We start from the raw sequence: 27,994 nt of genomic DNA on the forward strand, positions 1-27,994 counted from the left end.
TTAGTAGGCCGTGATGTAAAGTGGATTGTCTCGGGTTTGTATAAAATATATTTGTATATATAAGAGGCAAACATGAACACCATCAATCTATTCACTTTTTTTTTATTACCGAAAGGAAAATTAGAAAGCATATTTTATAATTCTTTTATAGTACCATATTGAAATCAGTATAGTGTTTGTAGTACTAAACGTTTATACATGTAGTATGATAATACTATATCCATCCTTAATAAATAAAATGGGGGTGACCTTAAAAAAACTAAATAATAGTAATATATATTATATTTAGATACCATCATGTTTTGATCTATGATCGGATTAGACAGCGAAAAATTAAATAGTTTATCCAATCACACTTAGGGATCATGTCAGAATTATTCTACTGCAGTAACTACATTTTGTTTACTGCAGTAACGCATGATTTTAGTTTGTTTCAACGTAGAAGTCGGTTTATGTCGAGAAAGTCAACAATTTTAAGGTAACATTTTTTAGTTTTTTTAAAACAATGTGTATGATTAACCTAACAAACTAATGAATTTCATAAGCAGTTTAAAAACTAAACAAATTGTATTTACTGCAGTATCTGCAGTAAAATAATTTTGACATGATCCCTTTACTCTGCACTACATTTTTTCTATACAATGATAAATTACAGAAGAAATGAATAAACAATAAAAATCAAGGTAATTATTATTTAAATCTATAACTGTATGATAACTATACAATAATTTTATATAATTTATCTAATTAATTAGCATTTTGCACATTTTTTACAATAACATAACATGGTTTTCCTGTAATTTTATATAGCGTTTTTATACAGCATGTTTTAAACCACTGTGAATTTTTCTTAAACATAATTTTCACTTGTACTTGACAGAATAAAGAATATTTACAACAAATACAATCAAGAAACTTTTATACTTTTTTAAGCCAACAGACATAACTGAGTGGCCGTTTTCTCCAATCACACTTTTTCTCTAAGTAAACCCCACTTAAGGAACATCTAAGTATTTATTAATTGACTTAAGTGAAATACTTAATATTAAAGAAAAATATACCACTTTAATTTGACTGGTTAATGTGATCACTGTGGTTGTATACACTGTTCACACTTTGGCTAAGGAAAACAAACAATTTATAAATTCTTCATCCTTAAGTAGATACTGACTTAAGTGAAATATTTAGTATTTACAGGACCAGTGATTGATGAATACAATCACTGGTTCTTAGTATTATTAATCTGAGTTCCAAGCCAAACATTAACCAGATTTTATTACATTTTTAGTTAAGTAGCTAATTATTTTTAGTTAAGAATGACTGTAAAGTTTCTACTGTTTTTCAAACATAACTCTTCCTTTTTTCATATTGTTAAATAATTAAATAAATTTAATAAAAATATAATTATAAAAGTTTCTAACAATTAAAATTTGGCACGCAAACAAATGATCTGTTAGAACCTCTCAAAATAATAGTACATGGTTAATAAATATAAATATATAAAGTATGTACTACTACTCATATCACATACAAAGCTTTTACGGTTTCATTATACTTTCATTCAATCTTACTATAGTAGGCTTACCTATTTTTAATTCAGGGTCAAGAAAGACAATTAAAAATAGAAAGACATTAACAACCAAAAAAATGAAATTGCTGGATTACAATATACTGTAATGGTATTTCCTCTTGTCAAGAGTCCGAGTATTAACTAATTATTTGAAAGAAAGACAATTGAGAAAGAAGTTATTCACGAAAGACAAGATTTGATAAAAGAAAGACATGATAAAAAAAGAAAAAATGGTGTAAACACAACAACGCGTCACCCGAATTTAATAGTGTTGCCTGTAAAAGTAAAATATATTAAACCCTTTTTTCGTTTCACAGCAAAAATTAAAAAGAGAACTCCGAACGGAGGAGTCCTATTGTAACTTTAAATTGTGACCTACTCAGTACAACAATAGACCCTGTATTTTGAAATAAATTTAAAAAAAAAAAACTATTTTCGTTTCTTTTACAGTACTTCATCATGTTATAAAATATAATACAAATATGTGACAATCGTATTAAAATATATTGAAACTTGTACAATGTTTTGTTCGTATAGGCTACAGTTTTGAATATGTTGACAACTGGACGAGAGTAAAAAAAATGTAGCTTAACTTTCTTAGCTTTGTATAATTATAATAAAAAAAAGCACCATATGTTTCAAATCAATATCTTAATATTTACATGGTTGCATTGAAAAATGATTAATTCACAGAAAAAACATACACACGTTTCGGAAGTTGGGTTGTTTTATAGGATTCGTACTCAGAATCATAGATCGGCAGGATCATAAGTTTCAATCCATGACCACATAAGCTGTCTTTCCAAACATGTGCAACATTGCAGTGATGCCTACGAAAAAAATCCATTCTCTAAATTATGACTAATTTCTGTGAACAAACATAACACAATGACTAACACCTTAACACCTCATTTACTGTACAACCAATCTACAGTATATAAAACAATTTACCAGTAATGGTAACATTAACAAATATGTATTTATTTCAGTTGTCATGACGCTGTCCCTTTAATGTTAAAGTTGTCCTGAGGTTATCAACATGTTCATTTTGCCACAGTTAAAGGGACTGTCACATATTTTTAATATCAAATACATCAAAATTCTGAATATGCAGCAGACATCACATGTGTTTTTAAATCACATGATTTTACCATCAAAATTATTCTGATTGCCAATTGGAGGATCTTCTCAGGATGTTTCTATTCCCATTGGATGTCTGGAAATCTACATTCGGCGGGCTCATAAAAACATGGATAAAAACATACAAGACGATGAATTTAACAAGTCTTGTTGTTTTATCTGTTTTTGTTTTCTTTAAATATAAGTTCTTTAAAAGTTTTTATTTGTCCAACTACTGATGTAAATGAAAATCTTCAACAGAATCTGCATCATTTTTCGCTTCTTTATATAAGTTGTTATGATAATTTACTTTTTTTGGAGACTGAAAAACAAAACCAAAATTATAATTAACACAACGTCCTACTTTTCTTTATCACTGTATAGTATAATTATCAACAAGATATTTTGGGAGTTTGTTCTGGTTGTCTTCAGTCTTTCGTTGGTATAAAAACAATGGGGAACAGGAATATGAACATTCAATACAAGAACTTAAGACTTACTGCTGTTTGTGTGTTATTTGGAGTTGGGGCTTCTGGTTCAAAAACACCTAAATTTGTTGATTCTGACCTCTGTCGATGCACCTAGAAAAAAAAAAGGTCAATTCTTAAGTTTTGATTGATATATTATTACGTAATCAAAGAAACATATTGAAGTTCCAAATAAATACAGTCAACTCTCTTATACGGGATGCCCTGAAAAATGGAAAACTCTACTAAACCCACATTTTTCTTGAGGTCCTAAAATGTTTTTAAACACATTTGGAACACCAGAAATTATGGAAGAGCCAACCCAAGGACGATTTGCATACTATTAAAGTCTAACACTGATCAAAATACATCTACTGTATTTATAGAAAATATTTTCAAAACAAATTGATATTAATTAACTTACTAATATTACAACTGAACCAATGAAGACAGCAAAGACTAATGACACACCAACAACGATAGACACAATGATTACAGTTTCCATGGTGATATAACTACTGCTTGGTTCTGCTGTACTTTCTGTATTATTGGAAGCCTTGGTTACCTTGGCACTATTTTCAACAATATTCATTATAATTCCATCAAACATGAAAGAATAACTTGAAGACTCAAACTGTAATGAGAAAATATGATTATTTATGTTTGATTTTGTCTGAACAGTCTTTTAATAAAAATTGCAAATTAACTTAATTAAAAGGGGATCTGTCTACTATTCTATATTGTATGGAGCAAATAAAAATACATTGACGGACAAAACAGATTTTCATAAAATTTATAATAATTAACAAAATATGACAACATTTATACTGTAAGTCTTGAGAAGTTAAACCCCACCACCCCAAAACGTATTGCATGCTTGCTTACCTGTGACATCATAGTGTCCGCAACATCCTCAATATTCAAAGATGAGTGAGCATCAGACACCAAGCTAAACTCTACCTGAATATTACCCTTAGAATCAGAAATCTAAAAAGATAAAATTATGAATATAAAATTATGAATAAATAAAATTAATGAAAACCAGTTATAGTAATTGATCAAATGTTCACCTCAGATTGGGCTGATATATTATTGTTTTCAACAATTTAATTCAATTCAATTTGTAATTCAATTTCAATTTATTTTCCACATACTACTACAACCTAGTACATGGAGGATGAATATTTTAAGATCTGTGCGAAGCATAGATCTTTAAGCTTACAAGCAACCTTAGACAATAATAATATTTACTTATATGTAAGCAGCACACCACACTCGTGTAATAGTAGGGAGATAATAATTACGCACAAGGACAGAAATATAATAAAATATAATTGACCGATATTTGCTGTATTTACTCTCGAAAAACATGACAATAACATTAAAATTTGAGTTTAAATTCATCAAAATTATATAATGTCTTAATGCTTGCCTATTGATTAATGTTCTGTTTACCTCCCTCCCAAAGTTGAAAATAATGTGTTCTATTATTAGGCATAATAGTTGATACAATGTGCGACTTACTATAAAATTTGTTATCATTGATTCTGCTATTGAAAACACAGTGGATAGATCTTCCGTTAAGGACCTTGAAAAAGAGAACAAACATTATTTAATGAAACATTTTGTGTAAATAATTATACCATGTAAATGTATACCTCCATTATCATAGGCAGTACTACTCAGGCAAGTCTCTTCCTGGTGCATTACAATAATCCAACACTGCCCTCTGCGATACATTTTGGTTTATAAATTAAAAATGACAAAATTAGATATTGTTTACAAATACTTTTAATTATGGTAGAACCCTTATTCAATGGATACCTCTATTAAGGGGACACTTTCTTATAAAATGAACAAGGGGAAATGTATGTTTCACACTACACCCAACCTCTAAACAAAGGAAACTGTCGCGTCCTAAATGTGTCATTTTCATAGGATACAGACGTATTTTATTCAAATATTGTAAATTGTATAAAAGAATTTACCTTTCAAATTCAGGAACTCTATTTTCTATCAATGTAAACCTTTGGTTGAAGTTAAATCCAATGTGAATTTGTCTGTAAAATAAAGTAAAGTAGATTAGATTTGTAAACATTTTGTTTAATTTCATACGCATCAAATAGCAAGTGCAAACTCATTAATTACAGGATGGATAAACTAATTAAAATGTATCTTGCTTATAAACTAAATCTCATTTGAGGATTAGGGAGTGGAGCTGAAAGAGTAGTGAGTTACAACCCTGGGATTGAAATTAACCAAAATGCTACAGCTCCATATACTGTAGATAGTTTCATTTCTTGGTCAGTTGTGAACTATCACTATTTCAATTGACTATTTTTGTTTTTGAAACATCCATAGGTACATACCCGCAATATTTTTTTGTGCAAAGCCAAAGACCATTTCTACACCAACTGAAAGGTAAAAATATTAAATAATAGCATTAGGCCTGTGGACTATATAAAACAAGGCCAACAGCCATTAAGTCGCGTGCTACAATGCATAGTGATACCGGACCGACAGACAGACCGACAGACCGACAGACAGAGAGACCGACCGACCGACATAGTGAACTATACTGACCGAAATTACTGAACATGTTTAAAAATGTTGAAATGTTTAAAAACATTTATTTTTTTTTAATTTACACGTGCGTAGCCTGTCACTTTCGACGTGCTCGTATAACGTAATTTCGAGTTGAAAAGTAAGTCAAAAAACGGAAATCGGGCAAAAAGAGTGCACAATAACATTTAACGCGCAGTGCACGCGCAAAAATAAGCGCACTCATGGCAATTTTGTAAACGCTTAAAATTGTCTGAAATGTACTCTTATTTCATCGAAAATAAATTTTGAAAATGTTAAGTACGTAATTGTATTGCCATATGATGATTTATGCCCTGAAATTTATGAGTACCAAATTTTATTTAATTGTGATTCATGGTTGTGAAGATATGATTACAAACGTGATTTCGTTAAATCGTGCGTAGACCGCGTAATTTTTTATTGCGCACCGTGAAAACATAACCACATTGATTCCTGGCCATAAGGAATATACTGTGAAAAATTGACCTAGCTAGATTAAACTGATATCAAGATAAGGTCAGAAAGCGATAAAACGCATAGTGATACCGGACCGACAGACAGACAGACAGACCGACAGACAGACAGACCGACCGACCGGCATAGTGAACTATAGAGTCGCTTCAACGCGACTAAAAACATTAGTGTACAAACTTAAATACTGTATTTATTCGAATAAACTTCAGTTTTGAATAAACACCCATTAATTATTATTATTCAAATAAATGTACGGTAGGGAAGGCCAGGCTGCCAAAACAGAGAAGTTAATAAGTTGCACTATCCCTCCAATGTATTTTTGTTTTTATAAAATGAATGATGCTATATTTCTTTTGTTATTCTATAAATGTTTAACTCATGAATATTCAGTTTTCCATAATTTAATTAGTTTTCTCAAATTAAATAGGTTTGTCATACCAATAATTGCAATCATTGATTCTCACTTCTTCTGTTGAGTAGGTTTCACCGTTGAAGATGCACTGAACTGTGAAATATTACATATAGATAAAAAAAGCTGTCACGCACGAAAATCAATTGTAACCTAGCAACATTATACAATGATCAAACTCAACATCATTTTTCTCACAATAAATTGATTAAAATTAAAAAAATATGTTTTATTAGTGTAGAACAATATTAGTTGTAATAATTTGAATATTTTCTAAGAGACAAACATTTTTACATCCCTTTTGTGGGACACCACTATTGAGGGGCCACCTCTATTAAGGGGACACCTCTATAAACAACTGTATTGGGTCTTGAAAGGGCCTGCAGGCCTAATATAAAGCCTGATTAACTGTTCTAAATTCAGATTCTTTTCTGGTAATAGACATTCTGGGAAAGTACAAAGGTTATATTAAAAGAGGTTTACACATTTTAGAGTTGATATATAACAGTTAAATATAATATAAACAGTAATCACTAAAGTTGACTTGGTCCTATACTGTCATATAGACAGACAATTGTATCGAGGGAAAGGGGCGTATGTTGAAATTCTTTTGGGCATAAAGTTGCTGATAACTGTGCATTATAGATGACCATTATTTTCATTAGTGCATAGCAGGAGAACCAAGTTTATTGCATCCATAAAATTATCATATCAAAAGAAATGTTACAATGAGATTAACATTATGTTTCACATTTGGTACACAACTACTATTTTATCTACTATACCAGGCTTGGAATGCATTTTGTGTTTTCCATAGGCCATCGCGCTAGGCTAGATTATACCAGCCCATATTATGTCTGAGTATATTGCTAAACCTATCTACTAAATTACTGTTTTCAGTACAGCTAACTTCCAGACGATCAAATTCAGTCAACATCCACAAAGGATAAGACAAAAAAGACAGAAACTAACAAATATTTATAACCAACCGAAAACAAAATATATGCAAGCTCTGTAACCATTGGTCTAGCATCAAATTAAGCACGAACTAATGCTATTTTATGCCTGTACTCTATTAAAACACTAGTACTGCAATAATTGTTATATAATTGGTGTTATTTTAGCTAATACATGGTAATACTAACTATTCATGACATAGTCTAAAATCATCAAAAACGTCTCTTATTAACCATTGTACAACAATATACATACTGATAGTCTGACGACCTTGGGAAAATTAGTACTAATTGTTTCCTCTATCATAAGGCATAAACTGGGCTATTAATAAATTTTACAAAAAAACATATGCTCTTTTTGCAGATGCTAATAAATCAAAAATCTTCAGGGACTTGTCCAAAAAGCATGGATGGAAGATTGTCAGCGTGGTAGCCGACGAGAATCTCTGTTTAAAGGTCACTGAATGATCGCCCGGCACAATAACCGTATTACATTTTAGTTATCGTCGGTTTTAATATGATACATCTGTCATAATGCTGTACATTATGATGGATTATTGTAGAAAAATTGTAGGGTTGTAGAATTGGTTCATTGTTCGAAAATTAAGTCACGTAAGCGTAAACCAAGTTGTAAATCAAAAAGGATTCAAGTGAAAAATTAATTAATTGTATATTGCACTAAAAAAGATTAGAATTTATATTTCATTAAATATATATTTATAAAATAGTACATATTGTGGAAAAAAAATGTTAACAGAATATTAGTGTATGAATGGGTTTAAAAGATTTCCCCAAAAGGGTAATTTAACATTTATTTAGGGCAGCTACCTAATAAATGGAAGTGTTGCATTGAACGATAACCCATACAGTAGGAAACAACAAAAAATGATTGAAATTTATATTTATACTGGGTAACCTCTTCAGTCAAAGACTGGTCTCCCAGAGGGCCCAGTTGGTGATCAGTGGCTGTGATGTACTAATACACCAGGGTAACCCCCTACTCTTCTCGAAAGATGTACTAGGTTCTTTAAAGTGCACACGAGCTAGTTGTGTACACTGGACCTACGGTTTATAGCCCTTATCCGAGAAGACTATGGTTCAGTATGAGAAGTAGGCCTACAAAATGTAATTAATTAAATTAAAAAATTAATTGGTGATGGTAAACGTTAAGAACTATCGTTTTACCTTCAAGAACTGTTTGACATATTCTGCCAGTATATCCTAACTGGCATTCACATGTGTAACCATTGATATCTGTGGAAGACGTCTGGCATGTGCCGTCGTTTAAACACGGATTGCTGCCACAACCTGATAGGAAAAAAATCAACATAAATTTATTATATGCAGAAATTTAAATTAAGAAATGTATGATTTTCATTGACCCTTTAAAGCTCTATCTACACTATCAAACTATGTAACAAACAAAAATGTGATGTGCCCATATTTGGACATGATGACATCATATCACTACCATATTCGGACACATTACACTTTTTCTGTCAAACTAATTTGATCTGATTACATGACTGTAGTGGGTCTATTGCATTGCAATCAGTATCTTTTTAATTAAAAAACAGCTATCATTCTGGCACAGTTCAAATAAATATTCATAAAATATCCTTCAAAAAAATATACAGTTTCTATTAAAGTATTATTTACCCAAAAGAAAAAGTTCCATTAATCTAACGATTATTATTTGTATTTTAGAAAAGAAAAACATTGTTTAAAAAAAAACCTTTAATGATAAAAGGAAGTCGATAGTCATTAAATAAGTGCGATAATAATAACATTTTGTCGCATTTAATGTCCAGTGCGATGAAACAAGCACATATCATTGGCCGGCGGACTAACCGTCCCATTAAACATCTATTATACTTAACTTTAAGGCAATTGGTGTCGAACCTGTCTTTTCGCAGGCGACGTTCTTTGGCTAAATTTGCATAATGATGTTGTCACTTCATACTGTAACTAGTTCAGTATATATGTAATCATTTTGTCATGTATAAGCGGAAACAGACATATTTAGCGTGTTAATGGTTGTAATTATGTTAAAGATGTATTGTCTCTAACAAATACCCAATTTATAAGATGCCTACACTATATTACGCTAAAAATGTATGTTAGTATCATCTACGGTATGGAACTTTTTTGATTTCTTCATCATTAGTCGATTAATGGTTGTTGGAAAATGCAAGTTTACCAAACCTAGTACAATTTCATTTTTATTTTAATAGTGAAATGTGAAATTACCAAACAGTCAAAACTGTAAAAAACCTATCATCATGTAGTGTTGATAATGTAATTCACATGCTAATACACACATTTTTAAAGTTCTTAGTTTAAAATTGGCTGAACAACCACAATGTAAATCAATTATGAGGATTTTTACCTGGATTTAGTTGTCAACATTTGAGATATTACCTAACAAAAAATACATGTATTTTCAAGGCAAGAATGTTTCTAGTTCTTAGTTTAACACAGCATGCATTTGGTCATTTTCTGCTTGTTACATACATTTAACATGATCAATAAATTAATTGAAAATGACAAATGATTTTCGTGTTTGTTTCTACTGCTGCTACAGCATGTTTTTACATTCATACAGACACAATTTCATTCTTCATTGAATTTTTGTCTTTGAAGAAAAATAATGAAAATGTATGACTATCAAAATGTTTTTGATTTAATTTATAGTGTTATGCTGCATATGATTTGTTTTTTCAATCTTTCTATTTTAGTTTGACTTTTTTGTATACTATATAGGCCTATGAGTTATACTAATTTTCATTCCACTTTATTTTTTAGCAGTGTTGTAACATTTTTTTATTTTATTAATCTCTTAAATGAACTTATTTAAATAAAGTTTTATTTATCGTATTTTTCAATGTAACATAAATGAATAATCATGCGTCTATGTTATTTAAAACTAAAACATAAAGAATTAATTGGGTATAAGTAATTTGGGGTAAAGCAATTAATTGGGGATATAAATCAACTGGTGGGGATAATGCAATTAGCCACTTTAAACATTAAATTGAAACTTGATATACACAAAAGCGGACAAAGTGCAAAGTTGGTAACAATACTATGCCTCAATGTCAAACAAAGTTCAGAAGAACTTACTGGAAATAATGTGAAAGAAATTTCGTCAAAAAAAAAGTCTTTCTATAAAAGAAAAGATTTTTATTTATTTTCTTTTTTTGCACTATAAATAATTAATTCACTGTAGAATCTTATAGGATGAGGGAAAAGCTGAAGTCTGCTCTTTTTTTTTAAGGTGATCAAAAACTGGAGAAAAAATTATCTAGATAAGGCTTTTTTGGGGGAAAGACCAAATTTCCAATTCTTCACTGATCTTGGTCAATCACTCGTAAACTCACATAAATTATGAATCACCAAAAAGAGGAATAAGCATTGCTAAACATTGCAATTTCTTTCCAAAACCATTGACAAATACATTTGTAACGAAGACAGAGACGTTAAGCCATGCATGACAAAATAGTTGACAAGGGTAAACACTATAAAATTACCACTACCTAAGGGCATGGAAATTAGTCTACAAGTTTATTTAACACTAATTAATTACTTCCGTTAGAACTATAAGCATTTGATTGTAAAATATGGAGGGAAGGGGTGAATGTAGGATGCTTGAGTCGGGAAGACAAGCTCTGCCCACACTACCAAACTTTATGTGAAAAAAATGTGTGATGCGCCCAAATATGGTAGTGATATGCTTAAATATGGTAGTGATATGACATCATCATGTCCATATATGGGCACATCACATTTTTTTGTCACAAAAAGTTTGATAGTGTAGACAAAGCTTTACAAAGGGTTGTACACAAAACAAGCTAGGAACACATCAAGCAGGGAGTTGTCTAATAACAACTCCCTGCATCAAGCCTTATACATGCAGTAAACCAGCAAACAACAAGGTTTAACAATCATGGAAACACATGAAACGTGGAAGCCAAGCAGTAAACCATGCACGAACACGACATCCCTACCTAGGAGCATAGAGCAGTCTGGTCCTGAAAAACCGGCTGGGCAGACGCAATTTACTGTTGAAAGAACCTGATTCAGGTTCCGACACGAACCCCCATTTTTGCAGGGGTGTGTATTGCATGGTCCTACGAATGAAGATGCATTATTAAATGGTCCTCAAAATAAAAATAATACAGTATTTTTCTTCACTCAATTTATATGCCATGCTTAATTCTTTTATTCCCATCTGTCAGGTTATGCTTTAGCTGATTTAAAAATTTTTTTTTCGATTTTTAAAACACACGTTTTGGCAAATCAGTCACGATGTCAGGAGAAGATTTAAAATAAAATCAGACCCTGATATTGTAACAATAGACAGATTACCAATATCAATAATTGCTAAGTGAGAGATGATGATACCACGTTTCTGAAGGAATGAGGTCAAACAAGTTCAGTTGTCCAACGACAGGCAACATTTGTTTCTTCACCTGTTTCCTGTACTTCTAGCCCCTTGTTTATGTAGTTAGTTCAATGTATTATCAACTATCTTTAACACATAAATTTGTATTCCATCTCAGCTGTTATTACTAAAGATGGTTTTTATTAAGTGGACACAAAAACTCTTGTTTTGTGGTACTTATACATTTGAAAACAATTATTTGGAATTAGAGGTTATAGCTGGGTTCTTATTTTTGATAATATCCACACTTTAACAAAATTCATTTCAGATTTGCTGTATACAAACTTGATATAGAACATTTTGACCAGGGAAATTTTGATTTTGCGATGACTTGGGAGTTTTGACGTCATATGGGGCTACTATTCGCAAATGTTGAACATGGTTTGTCAAATTTGGTCAATTTTTGTCATACCAAATTTGGTCAATTTTTGTCATACCAAATTTGGTCAATTCTAAGTGGGCCTACAGGTGACTATCTTAAATTCTATTATTAAACTATTTTTGGTACATCGCACGGTTGTCTTAATTTTACATAGATGATGACTTGGACTAATGATGTAGTGCACTTCGTCCTAGGTCTTATGTCATTTCAAAGGCTACCTGCCAATGTTGTTAAGTGATAAATCGGTAGGGGCTATTCTCATAAGCCTTATAGCTAGTATTTATTATGTTTACCTTTTAAAACTTCGCAATGTTGACCTGTGAACCCTTGCTGACAAAAACATACGCTTTGAATTCCAATCTCCAAACACGTTCCTCCATTTTGACAGACATTTATTGCACATGCAGAATCTAAAATGTCAAAAAAGTATGTTTTGTTTGGGCAGATTATTTCAAAAAACTTGTTCGGTGTATTGATAAACTATTTTGTTCACCACCTTCATGAAAAGTTCTCTAATTAGTATGTATTAAATAACAATGATATTTTAACAAACACTGGAGATAAATGGTATTTTATCCATATGTGCCAACTTTGAGGGTGAGGGGGGACTGGGGTCTGATTGAAAATATACAGAAAGAAATTAAGATATGATGAATATGCATTGTTTCTGTTTACAATTTTGTCATGATACAACTTTCGAAATTCAAATTTATGGCATTTATTTTCCATATAAAAACTATTAGTGACCTTTGTATAATTTCATTACATTTTTACTTTTGAGTTCAAATCTGCACATGACCATGAGGCCAACTCTATATGCCTCTTAATCTAGTGGTGTGTTGTGAAAAAGAAGTCGCATTATAAGACGTGTTATCGCACCGTATCTTATTCGTGATTTCAATCTTCTCAACTTCTCACACGGGTGACTCATACGTTTACTGCAACAGCCAATGGTATACTTATATATTTTACCATACATTACCGTAGTTTAATATATAATCAATGATCGATTAAAACCATTAAAAAAAATAGCTCACCTCCGATGTCGTATTCACAGATACTCCCAGTGAAACCATCTGCACACATGCAAAAATATCCAGATGCAATACGTACATCTAGTTCGCACGCGCCCTCGTTCTGGCAAGGGTTGCTGTGACACGCATCTGAAAAATGATTTAAAATGTCCTAATGTTGTTCAAGGATGACTAATTATTAAAACAATTGGGTTAATTAGCCGATCGCAAAAACCTGTTTTTATAAATAGATGGTTGTAGGCTGAGCCATCTGTTCACTATGTTGCAAGTTATTAATTCTCTCTGGCTATATATCTGACCTTTTAATTTTACTCTCGTTTTAAGTTGAATTACATAATTATTTTCTTATTTGTAACATTTAATGTAACATTTAATGTGACATAAATAGTACAACATATGTTAAACTTTTTTTCATTGAATTTTTAACAGAATTAGAGACTTTTGCATGCAGGCGAAAAAGAGAACCAAAATAGATGCTTGAAGCGAGTTGAACAAGTGACAGTTTGGATAATCCATTGCTTGTGATTGTTGCAGTTACATTGTTACAAATCTTACAAGTGAGAATCAAGCTTAAGCTGTCTACACTATCAAACAAGTTTGACAAAAAAGTGTGATGTGTCCAAATATGTTAGTGGTATGCCCAAACATGGTAGTGATATGACATCATCATGTCCATATATTATGGGCACATCACATTTTTTTGTCACATAAAGTTTGATAGTGTAGACAGAGCTTAAAGGTAATTACCTGTTAAACAGTTTGAACCACTGTATCCTGGTGTACAGAAGCAAGTATAGTTGCCCACACCATTTACACATGTACCGCCATTTCTACACAAGTCTGCATTCGCTGCACATTCGTCCTTATCTATTTCACAATTTGTTCCCTTCCACTGCGGCAAACACATGCACGTGTATTGGTCACTCGAATGGCTTACACACATTCCATTGTTTTGGCATGGATTAACCGTACAGGCATCTAAACAAAATAAACATTTATAAAATAATTATAAGTAAATCCTAATACAAACATGGAACAGAAGTAATTGTCAGAGGAATGAAGGTATCAAAATGGAACATATTAAAGAACAACGGATAGTGAAAATACAATTTTAGATGTATTTAATAATTTTTAGTTTAACATGGAGATAATCAGTGGCATAATGGCTATGAGCGCTTACTGGCTAAACCTAGGGGCCTAGAGCATGAGCAGCTCAATGCAACTACCCAGCATTGGAGGGCCCGTCAAGAGTTCTAAACCAGGGGAATTTTTCCCCTTGTGTTAATGCCACTGGAGCTAATGAAGGTATATCATTATCGGAGTGTTATCATTTTTTGTTTACATAACACTGTTGAAAATGCGGTGTACCTTCTCTTCAGTGTAATTTTAACTTCTATATAAAAGTGCGACAAAGTCATCAGTCTCATAACACAAAGCTAGCAGTTCATGACATATCATCACCAATCAGGTTTTGTATTATATGTTTAACATGGTAACACTATTAAGCGCACTAAATGGTTTGTAACAAGTAATTGCTTAGTCTCAGAGTGGTTTTTCTTGGGTTCTTATTTTTATTAGTTGGTAAAGAAATCAATCAACATTACAGAAATGCATAAGCTCTGTCTACACTATCAAACTAGTTTGACAAAAAAGTATGATATGCCCAAATATGGTGGTGACATGCTTAAATATGGTAATGATATGACATCATCAACATCACATTTTTTTGTCACATAAAGTTTGATAGTGTAGACAATGCTTAAGGGAAAACAAAATCAGCTGTTCGTGTCAATATTAACATTCACAACAGAATTTAAAATATTTCATTAAAATGTATATTAATAAAATACTCCCCCACATAGACAATTAATGTTAGTTATTACATTAGATTCATTTAGGAATTTAGCCCTATAAATACTAACAATTATGGGATAATAAAAAGAATACCCAGGAAGGCCATAACAACAATAACAAATATCTACCGTATATAAAATACACCGCTTTTCATTGCCAACTAACTGTCAACAAATATCTCATTATTACAATTTCAGCAGACATGCCTATTTATAGGACACTTTTCCATGAAAAATAATGTTTTTAACACTATGGCCAACCCTTATTGACGACACACCCTTTACACTGTGTGTAACAGGAGTACTGTAATGTGTGTGGACTACCTTTAAAAGCACACGTACTATAGTACTTTTGTAGAAGTAATATTTTAACAACAATGAACAAAACTTCAAACTGAACAATTTCAAACAAATAAACCCTTAAAAATGTATTATATGGCACTTCTGTACTACTTCTCATGAACAACCAATAATAGTTATCATTCAACAAAAAAACAAATTACCACTTTCAAGGTGCTAGGATCAACTATATAAATTTTATACTAATAATTTATAGGAAAAGCCTAACTGCCCAATCCATCTATCTATCATTTGCTGAGCTCATTTAGCAGCAAGTGTATTATACAGTGGTGATTTGACAGGTTGATAGGCGCTGCGTAATTGCAGAATTAAGCGCACTATTGGCTTTAGTGGTTATTAGTGAAAATCTTGTATGCTGTAATGGTAGATTACTGTTGTATTAGGCTCTCTGGTTTACTATATCCATGCTACTGTACTCAGTAGGCCTACTGTAAATCTCAATGGTCAAATATAAAAAAGTTAGATGGACCTTTATACTCTATGGATGGACTGAATTAGAAAGTAATAATATTGTTTTTACAGTTTACATGGAATATACACTAGTAAAGTAAAGCTCTGTCTTAGTAACAAATGTTATGTGACAACAAAATGTGATGTGCCCATATATGGAGATGATGATGTCATACTAGTACTACCATATTTTGGCATATCACTACCATATTTGGTAACATCACACTAGTTTGATAGTGTAGACAGAGCTTTAGGATTGCTGTATACATGTGTTTCCAAAAAGGTAGAATTAATTTCTCGATGTTTCACTTGCTTTTTTTTTTCAGTTTATTTTATACTTTTATTTACTATCAAGTATGAGGAAGTAGATAGGTGTTTTTAAATGTTTCTTATTGTATATGCAAGTCAATTCACCTATTTATTTCTTAGCTGGGCTAAGCAAACAAAAAGCCAAATACCTAACATGTTAGGTGTGAGGAAACTATTGTAAAGAAATCCTAATAACACAATAAAGTCAACAATAAAGGTATATAGTATACAAAGAAATTCCAAATCAAAAGCTCCCCAACGATAATATAAAAACCTGTACATTTCAATGGATTGTTTGTGCCTTTCAGTCTGTTTTGCTGTTAAATGTAGGCATATAAATAAATACAGTAGAATCTGTTATAAGGGGACACCTTTCAGACCCGCCAAAGCATATACCCCCCCCCCCCACCTCCCCTTAAATGCATTTAATAGGGATTGGACATAAGGAGAGCGCTACTACCATTTAGTATGTGTCTGAGGTGGAGGTAAAGGGGGGATGTTAGGAGTTTGTAGAGTTTAAACTCTCTTCTAAACCACCTTCAAATTTTCCAGTTTTTTGTACCACTTTGTGAAAAGCTTACACAATTTAACGGCCCCTTTGAAAATTGCAGATTCCATCTGTTAATTATCGACTAATTGTACAATAAAACTCACATCACCTCTTAAAGAAACCTTTATTTACAACTTATGACATAAGTATAGACAAGAAATCTGGGTTTTAATTAACACATTAAAAAGCTCATCAATATTTTGTGTATGGCCTGCTACCAAGATGTTTGACAATCAGCTGTGTGACAATCTAGAATTGTAAATTAGAGATGGCAGGTGAAATGTTTGAACTCTTTACATTGTCAGGGAAGTTAGTTAAACAATACAGATTCAGTGACGTTTCTTCCTCTCTTATGATATGGTACGATAGACTTAATACAGAATATAGAATTTTAACACGCATACAAAAGAAAACTTTCTGTGCACTTTATAGAAACAAACAGGCTGTTGCATGGGTATCCATTATGGTATTTTATCCACTTACTGTCTCCAGAAATATTTCAATCAGAATTCACAATTTTGAAATATTTCACAGATGAGGAATTGACCGGAGGTCCAAGAGGCTTCGTTAAGGTGTGCCATTGCCACTTCTCTACAAACTTAGTACATGCAAACTAATATTTGAGTTTTACTGTACATAAGAAGTACAGTATAAATAAGTTTTTTTCAATAATGTAATATAATACTGACATGTCCTAAAGTAACATCTTGTGGCCTGATAGATCACATGGATTTTTAAGATTACATATAAGCTGTATATGTTGTGAATCTATATGACCAATATCCATATTGTAATTTTAAGTGCAATGTAACAAGACCTGAACTTCAAAGAAACTTCAATTAATTCCAATATAATAAGGCTGTCTCCTAAAATTGAGTACAGTATTTATCAAAGAGAGTTACACGTTATGGTTAATGACTTAGATTTTACTATCAACAGGATAAAGTTGGATCTACATAAGGTAAAATATAAGTGTCAATGTTCTGTAAAAAAACAAAGTTAAAAAAAACCTAATAGATATTGGGATTATTTAGGATCTAAGATATTGGGATTATTTAGGATCTAAGATATTGGGATTATTTAGGATCTATTAGATATCAGATATGTCAAATAATTGATAATGTGTGGGCACAAAAACAAGTAATTTACTTTGTCTAACTGGAATCCTATAAGGCAGCCGCAATACATAAAAATATAACAAATATTGTTAACCAATTGATTAATGAGTATTAACTTTATAATTAGTACTCGGGAATGATATTATGTTCTCGGGAAATATATATTCACTTGAACATAATCTCATTCTCTCTGAGATGTCAAATCTTATATTTAACCTCTAAGCAGTCAATATCTGTATATTAATGAATCATAAACATACTAACCAACTAACTACTAGAGTATAATACTACGACTGAGTTTTATTTTCTTGGTTTCAAATAGTCTACTGTGCATTTTGTGGTACAAAGTAAACACAATTATAACAAGGTAATGTACTTTTAACAACCTTTTCACCATTTCAAAATCAGTCTCATCATAACAGGACGTTAACCACTTGCTTTAACTTGTGTAAAAAAGGGAATCATATTATATTAATTTATATTGTTGGTATTATTGTTATCAAAGCTTGTATTTTATCGTTATCAACAGAAAATGAATTTCCGATATTTGACATGTTTAACAACTTTTCTTATCTTATCTTTTAATGTTATCACAGTACAGTTTTTAGGGTATAGTATGTTTCTGCAGCATAGCTCCAAATTAAACAGTTTATTTACTGCATTTCTGCAAAACTTGACAAGTACTGTATTTGATGGTTTTAATAAGGTGAAAAACATTATAAATTAAAATATGATTTATGCAGGCCTCACTTATAACTGTGTGTACATTCTTTGTTTTAAAATTCTTTACAATTTGAAACCACAAAAGCACAAGTGAGTCATGATAGAGTTCCTCACCACCCACTTAGATTATGCTTAATGTTTCATATAGTACTTAAACATTATATTTAAAACCAATACAGTACTGTAGAACTCCTTCTTTTGCATACCTCCATTCAAGAAAGACCAGTAGTGGATTTAGAATTTGGAAATTAGGGGAAGAAAGAGGGCCTAAAACCTGTAAAATGTTGTGCTGAAGTTAACCTAATTTCTAATATTTTGCATTGTAATTTTTCAGAATTTAGGGGGCTTTGGTCGGGCTGAGCCTCCAATTCGTACACTACAACTTTGATATGACAGATGGGATGTTGTAATTGCAAGGGTTATCATACTATGTAAGAGGCATTATGTACTAGACAGAAAGACAATTCAACCTCATCCTTCAGTTGGGACACAACGATATTGGTCCCATGTATGTTTCCATTCATTGTGCATGATAAAAACCTGGTACACTATTCCAGAGTTGGGGATCATTGTACTAAACAATGGTCCCTATTGGGCCCTCAGAGAGAAAAGTCTCTTACTCAATCCAGTTTAAAGAACTGTACATTAAGAACACTTGCTTGCGAATAGAAGTAGTACAAAAGGAATAACCTCTGGACATGCCCATGGTACAAATCACAATATAAATAAGAAATACCTGAATAAATACATTTACATGCAGTACAAACTAGAAAAAAAAACATGCTTAGTACAATGATCCCAATCCATAATTATAAAGTAGATCGCTTTTGAGAACTCACTACATAGAAACAGATGTTTAAACATTTAAAAACAGACCACGTTTAATTAACCAATTTGATACTTTCAAAAATATATTGAAGTCAATTTTTGTCATAACGACACGATAACTTTGCAAAGTGTCTTAACAAATTGACTAAAATGACATTTATATCGACATTTAATGATATTAATGATGTAATAATAATGATAAATTTATGTTTATGTATTTTAAATGACCCTAGGTTTCATTCATGTGATATATTATGAAACTTGAAAGCGAATGCTGAAATCTGTGGCTGACAAACAATATGCACTGTACTACTTTTTGATGTAGAAATACATTATAAATACATAGTGCATTTTTAATAGGCATTATAAATGACATATGTTCAGAACAATCTGTTTAATTTGATTTATATTAATACCCTATATAGAAATAGAACACAAATAGAACTACTGTTAATGATATACTCTCAATCTCCTGAAAAAGTTCTTTTCCCAGGGAATTGATGGACGACGATAAATAAATGAAAGCACTCAGAAACTGAGTGAAGCACTTGGCAAAAATATTGCCACAGAGAGCGCACGTTTGGTATTTCGGCCCATGTTAAAAGAAAATACACGTTTCTTTTTTTTATTTGTTACGTTATAAATGAACAAAGTCCTTCATTTAGGAGATGTTATTTTAGGTGTGAAAACATGTTTAATCAACTTTAATTGAATAATTTCTTTAATAATATGACTATAATTAAAACACATTACAGTAGTAAAGGATAGCGTTTCCACTGTTTGTTTTCATTTCTTTATAAGCTTTAAAAACTACATCTTCTGGTTTAGTGATCAAACAAACCGCTATCAAGAGAAGGTGTTCCAGCTAGGCTGGTCAGTTGGTGTTCTTTGGGTAGCATAACAACCCTTATGTCAGGCCTTGGAGAAATTGAGTTAATTCTTTTTTACAAGAGAAATAAACCTTGGGTTGATTAAGTAACTAATTAAAAAATACACATTATGTTTGAGTTTTATTACATCATCAATGAACACATAAAAAGTAAAAGAGGACTGTACTATTATTTCCTGTAGTTGGTTGGGACTGAAAACCTGTTAAAGTTTATAAGTGTTATGCGCGATTTGAACGATTTGCGCAATTTGAAATTGCGCAAAAAAAATCCTTGCGCAATTTGAATTGAAACATGTGTTTCAAATTGCGCAAGCAACGTATTAAATTGCGCAAGTAATCTGCAAATTGCGCAAGGTTTTTCGACAGATTGTGAAATCATGCACACCCATATTTTTATAGTAATTTCTAAGAATGATTCAAAATTAAAGATAAATATCGCATTTCCTTATTTTAGTAGTGCAAATATTGTTATAAGTTAGCATACCGTCGAAGAACCGACGAAGGAAAACGAAGCGGTGGTGTTCCACCAGGCGGGCGCGGCGCGGGCGGCCGGCTATACTACTCTAGCCTAGCTAGGGTCTGGACTACTGATACTGACTAGGTTACATGGCCTAGCTTAAACTAATATTAAAAACTTAAAAAGTGAGTATTAAACATTATCTTCATTGAAATGGTCTTATTTATATAATAAAATACTAAATTTTAAACTCCTCTGCCTAGGCCTAGCCTAGCCATGTATGAGAAAATTTACAGTTCGTTTTCAAATTGCGCAAAGGTGTCATATTGCGCAAGAACTATCTTGCGCAATTTACAAATTGTGCAGCGCAATTTAAAATTGCGCAAAGATTTTCTTGCGCAATTTGAAATTGCGCAAGTTGATTGCGCAATTTGAAATTGCGCAAAAAAATCCTTGCGCAATTTAAAATTGCGCAAGAATTCTTTGCGCAATTTCAAATTGCGCAAGGATTTTTTTGCGCAATTTCAAATTGCGCAAATCGTTCAAATCGCGCATAACATAAGCATTAATAATTAATTTTAATTTAAGTAAATGCTAAACATTGCATTATGATGTCATGTTTTAAAATGATTTTAAAATGCATTTCTATTCTCAGTAGAAGAAATATTATATGTGAGACTTAATAAGAATTATGTACAGTAGTCAAAAATAAAATTAAGGTAGGCTTAGCCCTAGATTAAACTGAAATGGGACGGAGCCGTGAGTTCTTATCCTCACAGAAAATGGATGGGGTAGCCTAAGCTTTCTTCACGTTTTAGGGGGCCTAGCCGCTTACTTAGCCCAAACGGTACACCGTCTCCCTTTTTTGTATCATTTTTCTAAAACAAATGCTTAACATTATCCTATAGACTAGCTCTAAATGTTTTAAATGACGGTAAAAATATAATTATTTATTTTAATAAGTTCGAATTACCTGTGCTTAGAACTTCCCTTGGCCGAGTAGCGCTCACCAGGACGATTAGCACAATCCACTTCATTACAGATCTCATAGCAAGGTAAGGCCTTATATTTACTGGAAGACTTTTGGCCTGGTCAAGTTGGTTAGTTGCAATACTCAATCTCGGTTCACCACTTTAAGAAACAAAAAAGCATTTTTAATTATTTTAAATTATACTAATTAATATAGTTATAATAAATACAGATAATGTTAAATATCCAACCCCACCAACAAGTAGAATCGCCCCAGCCTCATTTTGAAAGTTTACAGCACTTCACTACTCTCGAGAGGATTTCGGCGAAACGACAGACGCAACAGATAATTCTGCTACCTTCACTTAGCCATCCCAATGAATATCATTTATAAACTAAATCAACTTAATTTCGTCATTCAACATTGTAAGGACTCAATCCAGTAATTGATGACAGGCATGACAATTAAAAACAGAAATGATAAGGTGACAATTACACAAATGTAAACTGTTGGTTAATTTACTAATGAACTCACACAACAAACTTTCACAATATTGGCTGTTTGTAAACGTTCATACGGCAAAGTAAAGGATGTATCTAATTATGTTGTTATATCAAAGTACTTCTGTTCGTAGCGTGTAGCTGTTTATTTAAATTTACACTATATACATACACCAGGTGATAGAAAATTGATGGCATATTCTCAACACAAATACAATACCGTTGAAGCTACCGGCTTCTACGGGGATCTTCTTTCTTCAATATAACATGATTTAATAATTCTCATGATGATTATGATCAACATTGTCATATTTATCATAAATCATATCATCGTCTTTATCATCATCGTTATCATTGGTTTCATTTTCTTTGTTTCATCACCATTACAATATACTATCCCAATCTCATTAATATACATCATGTTTGATAACCAAACTGAACCACAACCTCCAAACTGTTACGTTGAGGGGCGTGGTCATCAACCAGCGCCCCAAAATTCCGTCCTCCTTTTGAAACCCCTGGATAACAATCACTCATTTTCAACATCTCTTTTGACAAACAGTAACAAAAGAATGGCTTTCTTTAGCATTGACTATCAGTGTCATCTTGATCTGTCTCTACCCATCACCATTTTCAATCAAATATTACAACTATTCGTTGTAAGAAAACATTATTATGCTGTACCCGGGGACCAGTTCCTTTGGCTTTGCCGGCATAATACAATAACACCATACAGGCTTATATATCCTCCATGGTAAAAACTGAACATTAATAAAATACGAAAAATAAACAAAATAAACAAGGAACTCTCAGTATTTCGTTTGATTGTTCTTTCATCATTTGTTCGCCGGGCAACCAGTACAGCGTGGTACGCTATCGATCTACTATTGTTTGACTATTCGAACGAGAATAATAAAATACGGTCTATTTCACATCGAAATCAAATCATCTGTTGAGATAGTCGCTACACGGTACACACTAATTAACACACGCGGGTCCAGATCATCTTTATATGAAAAATAAAGCCAAAACAAATAGTACGATACCATTATATTAAGTTTAGTAATCGAGGGTGACTCGATAATAACTCGCTTCTATTTTAAAGAACCCAGTCTACAGCTGTGTGTATTGTGTTTCCAGTTACGATGTTTTATTATAGGGCGTACTGATGTACACATCATTTGCTATAGAAACAATTATGGATCGATTTATACTCCTGGGTGTAAACAATCTTAATATTATATCTGATATCATAATATTAACTTTAACTGACTTGAAAATAACTCGTATCGTAGAACTCATCCTACAGCTGTGTGTACTGTACAATGCTACGATGTTTTACTGTAGGGCCTACACATCATTTGTTATTAAATATGGATCCATTTATACTCCTGGGTGTAAACAATCTTAATACCTGGATTAGAACCTAAACATTAACCATAATCCTATGGTGCCATCTGTAATCTAGCTGGATAAAGGACGAGTTATGGTCATTTATTTCTCATCCATTGCTGTAGGCCAGTGATTAGTAATAGAGAATGGGTGTGGCCAGTATACGAGGATAAGAAACGGAGGCTGGACTATAAATATTTTTCAAATACAGTAGAACCTCTCCTTTGAAACACCTCTATCTGGGGACAAACAGTATTAAGGCATGGGGAAATATTTCACACTTTCCTGTCAAACGGATAAGGGAATCTCATTCAAATGTGTAGAGCCTATCTGAACGTAAATGTTAAAAACACAATAAATAAGATGATGATGTGATGTGTCAATTATGCTATTAAAAAACAATTGTATTCTTCAATGCAAATTGTTCCTGCAATATGTTCGTACACCATTTCCGTCTTGAGATTAGAAATTAATTACCCAATCAAATGTAATCCGGAATCAATTCAAATTAATTTATTTCTTCGTTTTTATTCGTTCGCATTTTCACGGTAAGGTAGCAATTATCACCGGTATTATTAGGTTAACATGTTATATAAATTGAATTTTTGTTTTTACAGTACGCTAAGAATGAAAGAGTTGTACTCAATGGACATCAGAAAAGCGGCAAAGGACTATTTTACCATTCAGTATGTGCACATGACTGTAGACACGGGACGTTCATTTTTTTTCGATTGTTCGCAGGCTACAACTCAGATCTCAGATACAGTACCGGTATGCCTATTTATAGGAACTAGAAAAGAATTTTAAAAACTCAGATATCTGAGTTTTCCAGATCTTTCGAACACAAAATAAACCTACTAAAAAGTATATATATTTATTTATTCTTGATTTAGGCTTATTTTTGCTGCTTATTTATCAATTTAGCTGGACTGTTTTGTAGGGCTATACAAATCGAGTTTCTATTTGTTCGAAATATTAAATTGATTGTCAACAAAAGTCCATTTAGGCCTAATTCACAAGGGATAACAACCTATATTTAGCTAGGAATCGGGTCCAAATTCTGTAGTGACCTAGCCGTGTCTGGTCGTCTCCAGGGCACATCCAATGCACTCATCAGGACGCTATTCTTCGCGCCGCTGCTTCTAATATTTTTCATCGTTGACAGTTCGATTTGCGGGGTCATTCAATTACCTCGGGGTTAAACGACATGCGGTAAATCTGAAAACCATATCAATCATTAAATGAAAAAGGTGATAACTAATTGTGATCACTTTATACAACATATGACGAAATTACAAAACACCGAAAATGAATCTGATACTTCAATGATTCTGCTCAAGTTCAGATAAGGACTACATCAGGTCAGTTATGCAATGATGTACATCTATGGAAAAACTCATCTGATGATTTAAAAAAAAACAGCAGAATATTTTTCAGTCAGTCTGACTGTCATCCTGTCCTCAATTATCTGTTCCAATATTAATCATGTGCTACTATGCTAACTTTTATAGCATTGTATATATACAGTGAAGTATGTTCGTATGTTGAATGTAGTGCAGATATATTAATATATATTACGTTAAAATGTTGAAGAATTTAAACAAACTTTCTGTACCTACATTCACAGGAAAATAACTCACAAAATGTCCACAATGCATATACATTATTTGGCTCAATACAAACATCTTGAACTCAAAAGTATGGAACTAATTCACCATGATTTATTGCTAAATTAATAACAAGGAATGTAAGGTAGAAACAAATAACTAGAGAGAGGTTACACTGTACTATCAAGTAGTTTAAGTAACTTATAAATAACACGAAACAAAACAGAGAATTAATATTTGTGGTTTTAGGTTTAATTGTACGAGTCTATTGAGAAAGTTCACACTCTTCTCGAGAGATTTGAGCATCGGATTTGTGAATTTCGGCCCTTCTTTTATGTGAGAGGGTCAAGCATTATATTCTGAGTACAGACTATATATCAACATAAAAACACACGTGGCGTTTGTAACTTGTGCAGAACTGTACTGTGTAGGCCTATATGTTCAAACGTGGTTACCGATTTCCAGGTCATAAAATAGATTTGAACCCATTACTAACCGTATGTCCAGTGTTTCTTTTTACTCTATAGAATTGGGTGTGTCACACATTCTATTCGTCATTCATGTTTACATAATGTAGGCCTATTATGTACAGTTAGTAGGCCTTCATGCAACAAAATCCATTAGGCTATAGTGTCTACTTTAACTAAACTCTTTTATCATTTTCATCTACTTTTCATTAACATTTTACTTTACATAACATTTCATTTTTTTCAGTAAGTTGAAATTATGTTTTCTTCTCTGAACTTTTTTGTTCTCCTGTAAACAATTTATAATTTTAGCAAGTTAGGACATAATACTTTCGCGAACCCAGATTTCGATGTCCAAGGGGTCATCTAAAGTTTTAAGGTCAAGTTCATTCTTGCTGAACTACCAAAGCAAGGATATAAGATGATAATTTTAGAAACAGAACATTGAGTTTGTGACCCGAGTATGTAGATTTAAATTGAAAAGTAAATTTACATGCAGTAAAAAGAAAACAATATGACTATGCATACAATTGCTTATTCAAACACGGTTAACGTATCGTAATCGATAGGTCTATGGTAAAGAAGCTCAGTATAAATATGCCATTAATAATGAGTCTGTTTTAATTACAGTTTATTGTACCTATTATTAGTTTTAATTGTCAAGGCGATGTCTTTTATTCGTTGTTTTGAATTAAAACACAGTGAGTGCATCCTTTTACAAGTGAAGGTTACAATGAGTATAGAGTTGTGTAAATCATTGGTAAAAATGTATTATGAATCTTGTTGAAGATGTGAAAAAGATGAGAGGATAATATTATAAGCTTTACTAAAGGATGAACAACGACGATGATGATGACATATGTATTGGTGGTTTTGAAGATATCTACGAAGATAATTTAACTTACGACACCAACCGAAAGTAATATCATTATATGTTGATAACAAAACCATTATTAACCAAAAATAATAATAACAAGGACTGTAGTCTCAATACTGTACCATATAACTCGTTTCAAGTAATTCAGTAAACAGGTTTTATTATCACTATCGTTACCAAATAATTACAAAATGTAAAATCTCAATAAAATCACATTGCAAAAATTTTTGTTTTGCTTAGCATATTTATAGAGATATAAAAATGTTGTCAGGGTGGTCCATTAACATCATTATGGACCCCAAACAATTACGCAAGCGTTAGGCATAATACATTCATTATCATTTAGGTCACAGACTTACCTTGGTTTTATCGTAACTACCAACAACAGCAGAGAAAATAAAGAAGATAACAATATACCATATTTTGGAAAGAATGCAATTAGATTAGGTCTATCTATCTATATACCGTAATAATATCAACATGTTCCGATTTTGAAATAGGCATACAGTTTTGTTTACTGTCATTGATTGATTCTAAATAGTAATACAACTCATCATCATCAGCAGTGAGTCACTAATGAGTTTAACAACCCTCAATCTCAAACTCCAAAACTTTTTAAAATATAAGGACGTAATCCAATAATATAAAACTGGAAAATATATCCTACCTTTTATATAACTAAAAGTATATTCCATAAATGTCAAACTTGAAATCCTAGTAAACGTTTTAAATCCAACCAGTTGTCAGAACTTCCCAATCCGATCCTTCCGATCCGAACTCCACGAACTGTCTGATTGGAAGTGCGTCGATCTTCGTTTGAAGTTGGCAGAGTACTGTAGATCACAACAGCAATCAAAATAGCAGACGATAAAAGTGTGACGTTGGAAATGCTCGAGTACCCACAAGCAACCGGAGCTAATACAGGCACTTGTAACAAATCATCAATTGACAATATTAACCGCATGTACTTCCTCAAGTCCGTGAACTATTCTCAATAGAGGTCCGAAGAAAACACTTTTATTTAACCTACCACAATGATAATTACTACGATCTGTCTGTACAGTAGTCCTTCTAATAAGACAAATAGTGGATACAATGTTTAATAGCAGAGATGCGGGCAGAGATGACGACGAGAAGCCGCACTTATGTTCATATTTAACGACTGTCAGAAATACACATTCATACTGTACGAGAATAGTATATTAA

The 27,994-nt window shown here is 32.1% G+C and overlaps 1 protein-coding gene across 2 annotated transcripts; it reads right to left on the minus strand.

Moving 5' to 3' along the window:
• Positions 1-86: 86 nt before the first annotated feature.
• Positions 87-27,972, minus strand: LOC140060131 (uncharacterized). 2 transcript variants are annotated; one of them, XM_072106208.1, is made up of 15 exons: positions 27,456-27,972; positions 21,949-22,106; positions 14,186-14,416; positions 13,442-13,567; positions 12,698-12,814; positions 11,586-11,708; positions 8,764-8,886; positions 6,652-6,718; positions 5,526-5,570; positions 5,145-5,216; positions 4,681-4,744; positions 4,042-4,143; positions 3,581-3,790; positions 3,190-3,270; positions 87-3,011 (listed from the first exon to the last, which is right to left on the minus strand). In XM_072106208.1, the coding sequence occupies exons 2-15, from the start codon at positions 22,022-22,024 to the stop codon at positions 2,922-2,924; spliced, it is 1,527 nt and encodes a 508-aa protein (XP_071962309.1). In that variant the 5' UTR covers positions 22,025-22,106; positions 27,456-27,972; the 3' UTR covers positions 87-2,921. The 2 variants fall into 2 exon arrangements, with proteins under 2 accessions (XP_071962309.1, XP_071962310.1); XM_072106209.1 differs by lacking the exon at positions 11,586-11,708.
• Between the last annotated feature and the right edge of the window lie 22 nt (positions 27,973-27,994).

Source organism: Antedon mediterranea, chromosome 10 (assembly GCF_964355755.1).
Source record: "Antedon mediterranea chromosome 10, ecAntMedi1.1, whole genome shotgun sequence".
NCBI classification, from domain to species: domain Eukaryota; kingdom Metazoa; phylum Echinodermata; class Crinoidea; order Comatulida; family Antedonidae; genus Antedon; species Antedon mediterranea.